Below are 13,892 nucleotides of genomic sequence, written 5' to 3'. Positions count from 1 at the left end.
GAATCGATTCGAATATAGTTTTCATATCCTTATTACTGTAATCGTAGTTCCCCAAAACCTATTCTCAATCAAAAGTTCCAAAAAAATTTCATAAAGCGAACAATCAACTATATTTCTTACGCAATCTTTGCTGCACAGAGCATCGTTCACCATGTTGCCCAATCTGAAGGCACGTCGCATCACTGGCATGCAGTTGGCAGGCAAGCATCTGGGTCCCGTGGCCAAGTGCCCGCCCCGCTACTCTGAGGAGGACTGGGACTACAACAACAAGATCAAGTTTAGGATTACCTGCGACCAGGAGAAGCTGGCCGAGCGCATTGTCGAGTGAGTGTCTTTAGTATCTTTAGGGATGGAATGCCATTTCCACAACTCTTTCCCAACCCAGGGAATCGCGTCGCGTGGTTGACGAGACGAAGGACACCACCAAGAACTGGCAGCGCGAAGTAGAGCACCACATGCGCGAGCGCACCAGCGAGATCCGCTTCCTGGTGGACGAACTGAATCGCCAGAAGAAGACGGCCATGCTGGAGGACGAGGCCCTGAACACATATCGCAATAGGGTGCTGAATGCCATCGAGTTCCTTAAGGAGAAGTCTCTAGCCATTTGCAAGCAGTGCCTGATTCTTCGCGAGGGCCGCATCGGGGTCGATCTTTGCGATGATGAGGTGGATCGCTCGCTGCGCCGCGAGCTGAAGGTGATCAAGGGCTGTCAGGGGCTAGCCGATGCCGCTCTAAAAGAGGCCGAGGAGCAGATTCGCAAGCTGCGCGCAGCTATCTATCTGCTGGACCAGGATCTGGCCGCCAAGGACAAATCTCTGGCCATTGATGAGAAGAATCTCAAGCTGAAGGAGTTCCAGCATGACCTCGGCAAGGGTCAGGACTTATCCAAGTCGCACTGGTAGGTTACCACTAATCAGTGGTCGATGCTAGGGTTTCTGTATTCCCTTTGATTTATTTCCCAGCCAATTCTCCTTGACCGAATGGCAGGCACAGACCTACGAGAACCTGGAGGCCAATGCCAAGGCCCTGGTCTCGGCCGGCCAGCTGCGCGCCTACATTGATCTGCTTCTAAAGCAGGTCTGCGAGGACATGCAGAACCAGACGGACCGCACTAACGAGGCCTTCGAGCGGCGCATTGCTGAGACGAAGCACGTGAAGCAGTGCCTGGAGAACAAGCACAAGGACACCATGGACCACATTCACCAGGTGCAGCGCAACATGACCGATCTGGAGAAGGAGATGATGGACAAGCAGCGCGCCATTACTCTCTGTCAGACGCGACTCAGCAATCGCGCCCATCGCCCGGGACTAGAGCTGACTTGCGACATGGTCCAGGATGCGCTCTACAACGAGTTGCAGGCCCTGAAGGCCTCCGTCTGCAAGCTGAATCAGAAGCTGAACGAGAACAAGGCATCAATGCGTTACTTGATGCATGTCCAGGTCATGCAGGAAGAGGAGATAAATATAAAGGCGAACACTTGCAAGATCGACGAGGTGGATTGCATGACCTTACGCCAGGCACTTAAATACCAATCGTTCTAGGCAACCATCTTCCACTAGTAGTCCAGCCACATATACACAAACAACTATTAATCAAATTATATGCATACGCATTTCGTGTTCAATTCAAAATTAATTAATAAATTGAAATTCACTTTCGATTTCAAGCTAGAATCAACAAAGAAATTTGAATTAAAATTTTAAAGTAGGTATTTTTTTGGTATTGTTTCGCCTAAACTTATATCGGTTGGACGTGAAGTTTTGAGTATGACAGTCTGGATTAATGTGACATTAGACTCTGCTAACTGAATAACTGCAAAAACAGAGATAGCTTTATGGGAAAATCATGCAGTGAGAGCGAGAGGTATATGCTGTGCGCACTTGTTGACGTCCCTTTGAAAAATTACACAAAACACAGAAAATAAAGTGCAAAACTTATTCAAAAGAATTCAAAACATCTTCGAAAGTACGTGTAAACATTGGTCGCAATCAACATTTAATGTTGCGCGGTTGTTGTTGCCTGCATTTGCTTCAGTCAACGCCGACAGAGGCGGAAATAAATTCTGCGAATTTTTTTACAATTACTGGGGAACCCTGTTGAAAGTTCATTGAAAACCGATGATCTAGCTTCCAATAGAGATTACGAATTTGTTATTCCTCCTGAAAGCATATTTCATGATATATTTCCCCGGAATATCTGATAAACGGCAGCCGATCGGGGCGTGGCATGTCCTCTCGCGACCGGGAGAGTCCTGCCCACCGATTGACACCAGAAAAGGGGACATCCACTTTTTCACGATTTTCGCAAAAAATCATGATGGTTACATCATTAAATTTGGCAAAAATCGGCCTCATTTTCGTAGTCGAGATTTTTATGCCGTTCGACAGTCTGGATCCTCGCGATCCTGGGAGAGTGGGTCCCTCACCGCTCTGTCCCTATTTGTCTGAGATATAGCCTTCCGAAGATTCGGATTTGCGTATCATTAAGAGTCTGATTTTTCTTATATACATATCTTATAAACGGCAGCCGATCGGGGCGTGGCATGTCCTCTCGCGACCGGGAGAGTCCTGCCAACCGATTGACACCAGAAAAAGGGACATCCACTTTTTCACGATTTTCGCAAAAAATCATGATGGTTACATCATTAAATTTGGCAAAAATCGGCCTCATTTTCGTAGTCGAGATTTTGATGCCGTTCGAAAATCTGGATCCTCGCGATCCTGGGAGAGTGGGTCCCTCACCGCTCTGTCCCTATTTGTCTTAGATATTGCCTACCGTAGATTCGGATTTGCGTATCATTAAGAGACTGTTTTTCGCAAAAAATCATGATGGTTACATCATTAAATTTGACAAAAATCGGCCTCATTTTCGTAGTCGAGATTTTGATGCCGTTCGACAGTCTGGATCTTCGCGATCCTGGGAGAGTGGGTCCCTCACCGCTCTGTCCCTATTTGTCTGAGATATAGCCTTCCGAAGATTCGGATCTGCGTATCATTCAGAGACTGTTTTTTATACCCGATACTCAAAATGAGTATTGGGGTATATTAGATTTGTGGTAAAAGTGGATGTGTGTAACGTCCAGAAGGAATCGTTTCCGACCCCATAAAGTATATATATTCTTGATCAGCATCAATAGCCGAGTCGATTGAGCCATGTCCGTCTGTCCGTCCCCTTCAGCGCCTAGTGCTCAAAGACTATAAGAGCTAGAGCAACGATGTTTTGTATCCAGACTTCTGTGATATGTCACTGCTACAAAAATATTTCAAAACTTCGCCCCGCCCACTTCCGCCCCCACAAAGGACAAAAATCTGTGGCATCCACATTTTTAAAGATACGATAAAGCCAAAAACGCAGAATCGTAGAGGATGACTATATGTTCTAGAGTGTAACATCTGAACCAGATCGTATAATTATTATAGCCAGAATCAAGAAAAAAATTTCATTCTTTCTCGCTCTGTCTCTCTCTAACACACAGGTTTCATGGTCGGCTTTGCCAATTGCAAAATATGAGTTCAAGGATCTCAGAACCTATAAAAGCCAGAGCAACCAAATTTGGTATCCACACTCCTGTGATATCGGACCTTGACCGTTTCGTGTCCAAATTTCGCCACACCCCCTTCCGCCCCCGCAAAGGACGAAAATCTGGGGCATCCACAAATCTCAGAGACTATTAAAGCTAGAGTAACCAAATTTGGTATCCGCACTTCTGTTAGATCTCACTATAAAACGTATATCTCAGAATTTCGCCCCACCCCCTTCCGCCCCCACAAAGAACGAAAATCTGTTGCATCCACAATATTGCAGATTCGAGAAAACTAAAAACGCAGAATCATAGATAATAACCATATCTATCAGACTGCTGAATCTGGATCAGATCGGATCATTTTTATACCCAAAAGGAACAAATCAATTTGCACTGGCTACGCAGCGTCCGACGTCACGCTCAGACTGATTTTCTGTCTCTCTCGCACGCACTCTTTGTCGTGTCGTTTAATATTAGCGGCGTCTGCCGGAGGAGAGCCATACTGACTAAGTATCGGGTATAACTGTAGAGTTGCGGTGTCCGCAGCAACTCACAACGTTCCCCCTCGTTTTTTCTTATATCTCTGATAAACGGCAGCCGATCGGGGCGTGGCATGTCCTCTCGCGACCGGGAGAGTCCTGCCAACCGATTGGCACCAGAAAAAGGGACATCCAGTTTTTCACGATTTTCGCAAAAAATCATGATGATTACATCATTAAATTTGGCAAAAATCGGCCTCATTTTCGTAGTCGAGATTTTGATGCCGCTCGACAGTCTGGATCCTCGCGATCCTGGGAGAGTGGGTCCCTCACCGCTCTGTCCCTATTTGTCTGAGATATTGCCTACCGTAGATTCGGATTTGCGTATCATTAAGAGACTGTTTTTTTCTGTACGCTATATCTCTTGCAGCCACTGGCTGACCTGCTGCGGGCCACAGCCATGATTCCACTGCTGTGTCGCTGAGTCAACAAGATGGCGTCCCTTATGCTGCAGTAGCGATCAGAGATCGACGGCGGAATTGTTATTTTACGCCCAAAGGAAATAATGTCAGCAATCAAAGGCTGGGCTTACGCTTCGAGACGCTTAAGTGAATCAGTAAATAAGTGTGGCTATATTTTAAAATATAGGTTTCTTCTAATAGGTCCTCTATGTATCCTACGCTGCGCCACACGAGTCGTATCCGTTTTCCAACCGACAGACGGAGTTCTATCCAGGCATAAGCGAGACGTATTCAACACAGACTGAGTCCTACAAGAAGCCATCGTCATTCCTGGACCTATCCATCGACAACAAGGACTCTAAATATGACAGCCAAGGCAAGAGCTACGCGGGCTACTAGACTCTATATACATATGTATATCCCGCTGTTGTTAGGTTTAAGGATATACGCGACCATTAATTTGGATTGTAGATACAAATGTTTTCCACTTGTTTATTTATTTATACTAAGCTAAGTTATGATGAATAAAACTATTGAAAAATCATTCTTGCTGTTTTCTGTTTCGGGGTAACTATCCCGATTACAAAAAGGTGGATCACGCCCAGATCGGCTCACAATTAACGAAGACAACTAAATATTTTTGATTGGGGAAAATGTCCTTGATCCTTAATAAGGACTCCATCAAATCAGGGTAATTTTTTTGGATCCCAGGAAGCCATCGCACGCCCAGATCGGCCCACAAATAGCCGAGAAAATTAGACTTGTATGGTTGGGGCTGTAATAATCCCTACCGAAGGATCAAGGAGATTTTTCTGATCACGGCGGGCCATGACACCCCGATCGGGCCACTACTAAGGGAGAAAACAAGATATACATGTCTGGAGAAAATGTCCTTTATCCTTGGTCCTTGATATGGACTGCCTTAGATCAAGGATGTTGTTCCGAACACAGGAAGCCATCGCACGTCCCGATCGGACAAGAAATGGCGGTTTTATGCCATGAACAACAAATTACAACAACAACATCTAGTTATTACAACAACAACAACTTTCCATTTTGGGCACTCAAAACCGAGTTTTTTCGATTTTCAGATCTGGGATACCAGGCGAACAGAAATCAGCAGAAGGTCGCTGGTTTTTTTAAAAATTCTTTTAATTTTCTTTTTACGTTTTTTCATATTTTCTTTCGCCGCTCAAATGGAGAAAACGGAGAATTTCCAATCTGGGATACCAGGCAAACAGAAATAGCAGTGGGTCGCTGGTTTTTTTAAAAACTCTTTTAATTTTCTTTTTACGTTTTTTCATACATTCTTTGAAAAGAAGAGAAAAACCAAAAGAAAAAGAAAAAGTCCATATCAAGGACCAAGGATAAAGGACATTTTCTCCAGACATGTATATCTTGTTTTCTCCCTTAGTAGTGGCCCGATCGGGGTGTCATGGCCCGCCGTGATCAGAAAAATCTCCTTGATCCTTCGGTAAGGATTATTACAGCCCCAACCATACAAGTCTAATTTTCTCGGCTATTTGTGGGCCGATCTGGGCGTGCGATGGCTTCCTGGGATCCAAAAAAATTACCCTGATTTGATGGAGTCCTTATTAAGGATCAAGGACATTTTCCCCAATCAAAAATATTTAGTTGTCTTCGTTAATTGTGAGCCGATCTGGGCGTGATCCACCTTTTTGTAATCGGGATAGTTACCCCGAAACAGAAAACAGCAAGAATGATTTTTCAATAGTTTTATTCATCATAACTTAGCTTAGTATAAATAAATAAACAAGTGGAAAACATTTGTATCTACAATCCAAATTAATGGTCGCGTATATCCTTAAACCTAACAACAGCGGGATATACATATGTATATAGAGTCTAGTAGCCCGCGTAGCTCTTGCCTTGGCTGTCATATTTAGAGTCCTTGTTGTCGATGGATAGGTCCAGGAATGACGATGGCTTCTTGTAGGACTCAGTCTGTGTTGAATACGTCTCGCTTATGCCTGGATAGAACTCCGTCTGTCGGTTGGAAAACGGATACGACTCGTGTGGCGCAGCGTAGGATACATAGAGGACCTATTAGAAGAAACCTATATTTTAAAATATAGCCACACTTATTTACTGATTCACTTAAGCGTCTCGAAGCGTAAGCCCAGCCTTTGATTGCTGACATTATTTCCTTTGGGCGTAAAATAACAATTCCGCCGTCGATCTCTGATCGCTACTGCAGCATAAGGGACGCCATCTTGTTGACTCAGCGACACAGCAGTGGAATCATGGCTGTGGCCCGCAGCAGGTCAGCCAGTGGCTGCAAGAGATATAGCGTACAGAAAAAAACAGTCTCTTAATGATACGCAAATCCGAATCTACGGTAGGCAATATCTCAGACAAATAGGGACAGAGCGGTGAGGGACCCACTCTCCCAGGATCGCGAGGATCCAGACTGTCGAGCGGCATCAAAATCTCGACTACGAAAATGAGGCCGATTTTTGCCAAATTTAATGATGTAACCATCATGATTTTTTGCGAAAATCGTGAAAAAGTGGATGTCCCTTTTTCTGGTGTCAATCGGTTGGCAGGACTCTCCCGGTCGCGTGAGGACATGCCACGCCCCGATCGGCTGCCGTTTATCAGATATGTATATAAGAAAAAACAGTCTCTGAATGATACGCAGATCCGAATCTTCGGAAGGCTATATCTCAGACAAATAGGGACAGAGCGGTGAGGGACCCACTCTCCCAGGATCGCGAGGATCCAGACTGTCGAGCGGCATCAAAATTTCGACTACGAAAATGAGGCCGATTTTTGCCAAATTTAATGATGTAACCATCATAATTTTTTGCGAAAATTGTAAAAAAAATGGATATCCCTTTTTCCAGTGGAAGAACTCGGGAGCGCGCCAAGGTCGTCAGCCAAGGGACGAACAATGTACGAAAGACTGTTAAGGTGGAGCTTAACAACTACCGTTTACACAAAAGACGTGAAATTTTTAATGGTACAATTTGCCGAGATGCCGCCGCAATGCAGGGCCAGATGGCTTTTGTGTCTCCGTTGAAGAACTCACGCTGGTCATCAGAGGCTGTCAACGCATTCAAAAGCAAGTGAGCTACCGCAGACTTTTCGGAAAAGTTGAAGCCATCAAGAACAACACCGCTTACGGATGTGAAATTCAACCTTTCGCTGATTGACTCCGGCTTGGTTGCTTCTTGCAGACCTAGCAGACAATTCTTTTGACCGTACAATATTCATATCTTTATCCTTATCATATTTTACTTATCACGCTTCTGTTTTGACATGGAATGTCAAGTTTTTTTTTATATTTTTTCATCATTCTTGGTAGTAAAACAAATCATTTGTGTAATTGCAAAGGCTTTCATAGTTTTCTTCTTATTATTTAACGAAATTTAGCTCCGGTTGATAAGCAACAAGTCTTCGAATACCAGCAACATTGACGTGACAACATTGTGACTGTTCTTTTTGTTGAACTATTTTGTTTATGCCTTGTTTTAGCCAAAATGCAATAAAAGCAAGGACTAAAAACTAGCCAATCTTAAAGAAAATTTATTCATCAACGGCCTTAAATTATGGGGGCAGAACTAAGAGTTTTAGTTAGCCAGAATTATTCAACGGAATATAAAAATTGAACAATATGAACATTATCCTCTTTCGTTTTTTTGTGTGACCTATTTCGCTAAACCCTTTTTTGTTTGACCTTTTTCGCGAAAACCTTTTTTCAGACAAGATCCAATAAAATGTGTAAAATATAACTTAAATTCGTCAGTATATTTACGGTATATTTTGAAAATGAGGCAAATGAAAACGTTTCGGTATATTTCTGAGGGTCGGTATATTTTATCGATAAGTCCGCGGTCACACTGACAAGCAGATAAAACGTAGAAATTAAATAGATTAGCTTAATAAATGTTAAGTTAAAAGTGTAGAAACCTGAGACTAAGGTAAGCAACACTTAGAACATAAGTTTATCTCAATATTAACGTCGTTGGGGGGGCGTCTTCGCTGCCTCTGTTCGGCGACACCCGCGCCACCACACGATAAAAAAATGGAGTACAGCCACGAAAATTTGCGGCCGTAGCCTGCGAGTGCCACTTGCCGCTTCTGCACAAAATCAATAATCCGAAGTGCGCTTTCTGTTTTCAAATGCATTTTTGTTGACTTGTTTGCAGTGAAAGGATGTCGAAACGCAGCGCTGAAGATGCTACTGGCGGCAGCGGTAGCAGCTGCTTGGTGGCGGCGGCAGCGGCTGGGCAGCCACCCATTAAGAAGGTGCACTTCGAGCCGCACCTCATTGGGCCGGTTTCCACTCTCGAGGAGATGGACATCAAGGTGCTCGAGTTCCAAAACAAGAAGCTTGCCCAGCGCATCGAGCAGCGGATGCGCACCGAGGCCGAACTGAGGCACCGCATTGAACAGCTGGAAAAGCGGCAAACGCAAGACGATGCCGTGCTGAACGTGGTGAATCGGTATTGGAATCAACTGAACGAGGACATCAGAGTCCTGCTGCAGCGATTCGATGCAGAGACGGCCGATGAGCTGGAGAACAAGAATGAGAACGAGGTGACCACTTCGTTTCTAACGCAACTCTCCACATGGGACAAGGAGGAACTGGACGAGAAGCTGGCCAACCGCGTCCAGGTGTCGAAGCGTGCAGTGGCCAAGATCGTGCAGGTTATTGATCGGGTAATGCAGCGTAATGAGAAGATAACTCATGTTTTGAGAGGCGATAGCCTGTCGAGTGCAACAGCGTCCGGGGCCGCGGGAACTAGTGGTGGAGATGACGAGCAAAAGTCCAGTGGCGAGGCGGAAGCGGCTATCCTTCGAGTCCAGGCGCTCGAGGAGACGCTCAAGAAGACGCACATCGAGATCATGACCGAGAACCGCAGCCTGCAGAATCTGAACACGTCGCTGCACGAGAAATTCCACACAATGTCGCTAAAAATGAAGGAATACCAGGACGCCCTCACCGCGAAGGAGACGGAGAATGCCGAGCTCAAGAACCAAATCGATGAGCTGCAGTATGACCTGGAAAAGATCCACTGCCGCAACGACAAGCTCGAGAACCATCTGGCTGAGGCCATTGAGAAGCTGAAGGCCTATCACCAGATCTACGGCGATCCTAACAAGAGCAGCAACAGTGCCAAGACCACAAGCACGGGTTCCGCCACTACCACAACCAGTGTGAACAGCCAGCTCCTGGAGGATTTGCAAAAAGAGCTGGAAGAGTATCGGGAATTGGCCAACAATCGATTGCAGGAGCTGGACAAGCTGCATGCAACGCATCGCGAGACCCTCAAAGAAGTAGAGAAGCTCAAGATGGATGTAAGTATATAGCCTTAGTTGATATACCTATTTATATACTCAATTCTCGATTTCATCAGATACGGCAACTACCCGAGTCGGTGATTGTGGAGACCACGGAGTACAAGTGTCTGCAATCTCAGTTCTCTGTTCTCTACAACGAGTCCATGCAGATTAAAACGATGCTTGACGAGACGCGGAACCTGTTGCAGACGAGCAAAAATCAACATCTCCGTCAGATCGAGGTGATGGAGAGCGAGGAGCTGATTGCCCAGAAGAAGGTGCGCAGCGAGATGATCCAAATGGAGGACGTCCTAGCCGCCATACGCAAGGAGTATGAAGTTTTGCGCATCGAATTCGAGCAGAATATGGCTGCCAACGAGCAGACGGCTCCCATCAACCGCGAAATGAGGCATCTCATTACCTCACTGCAAAATCACAATGGCCAGCTCAAGGGCGAGGTGCAGAGGTACAAGAGAAAGTATAAGGACACGTCCACGGAAATTGTCAAGATGCGGAAGGAGCTGGACGATGCCCTGGCCAAGCTGGAGGGCAACAAACTTCAAGCAGCTACAAATGCTGCAGGCGAGGAGATCAAGCAGGAATCTGCGGCGAATGTCAAAGAGGAGAATGCCAACCACTCATCCTCCTCTGGGCAGACAAACAATACGAATGCCGGCAGCGACACCAACATAGCCAATATTAAAGAGGAGAACCCTGCCACGGCCGATGATGAAATGGATGACGAAGCTGGCAAGGATGTCAAGGATGGTATTAAACAGGAAAAGCTTAGCGCAGCAGAGACCGCGACAGCAGAGAAGAAGGACTCTCCTGGGCCACAGAACTCAACAACAGGAGCCTCAAATGCTGGTTCAGGAAACGCCGTCAAATCCGAAAAGGATTCCAAGGATGGTGTGAAAGCCAAGGACGTGAAGACCGTGGAAAGCGAAACGGTACGCGATCTCAAGGCCCAGCTAAAGTAGGTTCTATTCCATCTGAAATGGCGAACTGTATTGCAACTTAATTGTATTTTTCTTGTTTTATAGGAAAGCGTTGAATGATCAGAAGGAGATGAAACTGCTGCTGGACATGTACAAAGGCGTCTCGAAGGATCAACGCGACAAAGTACAACTGATGGCCACCGAAAAGAAGCTCCGGTCCGAAATTGAGGAGCTGCGGCAACAGCTTAAGAAGCTGCAGGAGAGCAAGCGCGAAGAGCGGAAAAAGCTCGCCGACGAAGAGGCGCTACGGAAAATCAAGCAGCTCGAGGAGCAAAAGTACGAGCTTCAGAAGCAAATGGCCAACCATAAGCCGTCGGAGAACGCGTGGGGCGGTGCACCCGGCCCAGCGGGTAACTATACTCGGCCTTTTGTGGGCTCCCACGAGGAAGAGGCGCTGCTTAACGAAATGGAGGTCACGGGACAGGCTTTTGAGGACATGCAGGAGCAGAACTCGAGGCTCATCCAGCAACTGCGCGAGAAGGACGATGCCAACTTCAAGCTCATGTCGGAACGCATCAAGGCCAATCAGCTGCACAAGCTACTGAGGGAAGAGAAGACAGTGCTTGAGGACCAGATGGCCACTGCAACGAGTCAGATCGAAGCCATGCACGTCGTGCTGCGAAAGCTGGAGGAGAAGGAGCGCAGTCTACAAGCAACAGTGGCCTCGATGGAGAAGGAGCTGATGCTGCGGCAACAGGCCATGGAGATGCACAAGCGTAAGGCCATTGAGTCGGCGCAATCGGCGGCCGACTTGAAGCTCCATCTGGAGAAGTACCATGCACAGATGAAGGAGGCGCAGCAGGTGGTAGCTGAAAAGACGAGCTCCCTGGAAGCGGAGGCGTACAAGACGAAGCGGTTACATGAGGAGCTGGCACAGTTCAAGCGCAAGGCAGAGCGCATGAAGAAGATGGAAATGTCTGGCACAACCATCGACGAGGTGATGATCGAGGAGATCCGCGAGTACAAGGAGACGCTCACGTGTCCATCGTGCAAGGTGAAGCGAAAGGATGCAGTCTTGTCAAAGTGCTTCCACGTCTTCTGCTACGACTGCCTGCGCACACGGTACGAGACAAGGCAGCGAAAGTGTCCCAAATGCAACTGCGCCTTCGGCGCCAACGATTATCATAGGTTATATCTGCAGTAAATAAGCGATAGACCCCCTTAAAGGTAATTTAGGTACGTTTCGGAATGTCCTATTCACAACCACACACACGCACTCATAGACAGACATTCATGCCGAATTATCCATTATGAGCATATAATACGAGTATCTAATCTACGTATGTATGTACTAATCTTTTGTTTAAGTAGCCTCCGAATAACTCTCCCGATTCCCACTGTGGGCACTTATTTGAATTTGTTCATATGGCGCCAAGCATCTCACTATGGGTTCGGCGAGACTTCGTCGCGGCTTTTCTATGTAGCTTCTAGTTTTTGTAAATCAAACTATTTTTAAATGATTTAATTTGAAACTAAATGTACGAACTCTAATAAATGGCTAAAAACTTTAATTTTAGATTCTAGAGTTAATTAATCTTTCAGCCAAAATCCGTTTTCGCAGTTTGAAAATGTTTTGGTTTTTCGGCGGTCGATAAATATACATAATATCTTATCGCACAATAACATCGATATATCACAGTATATATATTGATATGACAATCTTCTAACATCTTTTCATAGTATTTTCCAGAGAAATGGCATTTAGCGCCATGTCCCAGTCCACATCAAATTCGAATCTTAAATACAAAATCTTAATTTTTTTTTTAAATGTCGGAAAAAGGCCATGTCGAAGAGTGTATAACTGAGGTTTTTCAAAATGCTGCTTTCATCAAGACGCAAGACCATGTGAACCGTCGAATGAATGAAGCAAAAAGCATACGAAATCGCACAGCACAAAGAACTTTCCAACGAATTCAACAAAATAACGAAAATGTGCGTCTGAGTAGGTAACAATTGCTAGGTCGCTCATTTCCAAGAAACAAAACATTTTAACATGTTTAAGAGTTTGAATTAAAATTTCAATTAAACCGAAATTGTAATTTTAAAGTAAACCTTACATTTTGATGTCTGTCTTAGGAGTTAGTATCAATTTTCTTTCGCATAAAGTGGGGTCAGATCTTGTGGCGTGGCTGGAATTTCTTGCTATACTTGTATACTTGAACTAAAAATTAGGATATGGGGGATCCAGACTGTCGATTGGCCTTAAAATCTCGACTAAAAAAAATAGGTATATTTTTTTTGGATTAATGATGATTTTTTGCAAAAATCGTGAAAAAACTGAGGACCTCTTTTCTGATGCTAATCGGTTAGGAGGACTCTCCCGATCACGGAAGCCATGCCACACTTAGATAGGATTTGTACTCGAGATAGAGCGTATTTTAAATATTGGCACAGCCAAAAGTTAGGCGCGCTATATTTTGGGAAAATACGCACAGACCGACTCTCCCGATCAATTGCAAAACCAGCAGTTGTAGTTAATTTCAAAAGATCTATAGCTTTAAAGATCAAATACTAAGCGAAATACTATGTGAGTAACACGAACTAACTTCTATAGTACAGTATTCCGTAGATACAGACAGATTGTCAAGATCAAGGTAAACAGACGCGCAGACTGGCCCATTCTAGGAAACATTCTACTCATAAGAAAGTAGTGAGATGAGAGGAGATTCAATTACAAATAGTTTCGGGTTTTCAGATCGTGTCGTAATATTCATGGAAATCCGCCCCAATTCCCGAAGTCCATCCATCCCTTCCATTGAGAATTGCTGATTCAAAGCTTGGATCGAAAAAACCAACCCAAGGGAGCCACAAAATAGAATAGAAGGCACATTGTTTATTTACAACGAAAAGATCAGTTTAAAGCCTAGAAATAGCTTGAAATAGCCTAGAATAGGAGAAAACTATTTGGTTAGGTCCTGTTCATTATAGGGGTACAGATTATAAAGCTAAATCCACATTTAAGGAATAAAGAATAGAGTATTTTGTATAGGTTCGTCGAAATTATGAACCGCTTTTTGATGTCGATATTCTTGTACATTATTTATCAGCAACTTGATCATCATCAATGGCCGAAACGATATAGCTTTCTCTCTCTCTCTCAAACTCTTTCTCGTACAGTGCAAG

At 44.9% G+C, this 13,892-nt stretch overlaps 2 protein-coding genes across 2 annotated transcripts; both read left to right on the top strand.

Annotated features, from left to right (window-relative positions):
• The first annotated feature begins 2 nt into the window (after positions 1 to 2).
• On the top strand, positions 3 to 1,855 carry LOC108153751 (tektin-1). Its single transcript, XM_017283881.2, has 3 exons — positions 3 to 324; positions 386 to 898; positions 963 to 1,855. The coding sequence occupies exons 1-3, from the start codon at positions 152 to 154 to the stop codon at positions 1,540 to 1,542; spliced, it is 1,266 nt and encodes a 421-aa protein (XP_017139370.1). The 5' UTR covers positions 3 to 151; the 3' UTR covers positions 1,543 to 1,855.
• Positions 1,856 to 8,303: 6,448 nt separating this feature from the next.
• LOC108152672 (E3 ubiquitin-protein ligase Bre1) lies at positions 8,304 to 12,285 on the top strand. The gene is made up of 4 exons (XM_017282168.2): positions 8,304 to 8,408; positions 8,637 to 9,789; positions 9,849 to 10,747; positions 10,815 to 12,285. The coding sequence occupies exons 2-4, from the start codon at positions 8,644 to 8,646 to the stop codon at positions 11,911 to 11,913; spliced, it is 3,144 nt and encodes a 1,047-aa protein (XP_017137657.1). The 5' UTR covers positions 8,304 to 8,408; positions 8,637 to 8,643; the 3' UTR covers positions 11,914 to 12,285.
• The last annotated feature ends 1,607 nt before the right edge of the window (positions 12,286 to 13,892 follow it).

Source organism: Drosophila miranda, chromosome XR (genome assembly GCF_003369915.1).
Source record: "Drosophila miranda strain MSH22 chromosome XR, D.miranda_PacBio2.1, whole genome shotgun sequence".
Classification (NCBI taxonomy): Eukaryota; Metazoa; Arthropoda; class Insecta; order Diptera; family Drosophilidae; genus Drosophila; species Drosophila miranda.
The sequence above is the reverse complement of the archived record's forward strand: the minus strand, read 5'-3'. Positions and strand labels throughout refer to the sequence as shown.

Coding starts and splice junctions, on each gene's coding strand:
- LOC108153751 (XM_017283881.2), top strand. CDS start 152: ATGTTGCCCAATCTGAAGGCACGTCGCATCACTGGCATGCAGTTGGCA. Junction 325..385: donor CTGGCCGAGCGCATTGTCGA/GTGAGTGTCTTT, acceptor TTCCCAACCCAG/GGAATCGCGTCGCGTGGTTG. Junction 899..962: donor GACTTATCCAAGTCGCACTG/GTAGGTTACCAC, acceptor TTTATTTCCCAG/CCAATTCTCCTTGACCGAAT.
- LOC108152672 (XM_017282168.2), top strand. CDS start 8,644: ATGTCGAAACGCAGCGCTGAAGATGCTACTGGCGGCAGCGGTAGCAGC. Junction 9,790..9,848: donor TAGAGAAGCTCAAGATGGAT/GTAAGTATATAG, acceptor CGATTTCATCAG/ATACGGCAACTACCCGAGTC. Junction 10,748..10,814: donor GATCTCAAGGCCCAGCTAAA/GTAGGTTCTATT, acceptor CTTGTTTTATAG/GAAAGCGTTGAATGATCAGA.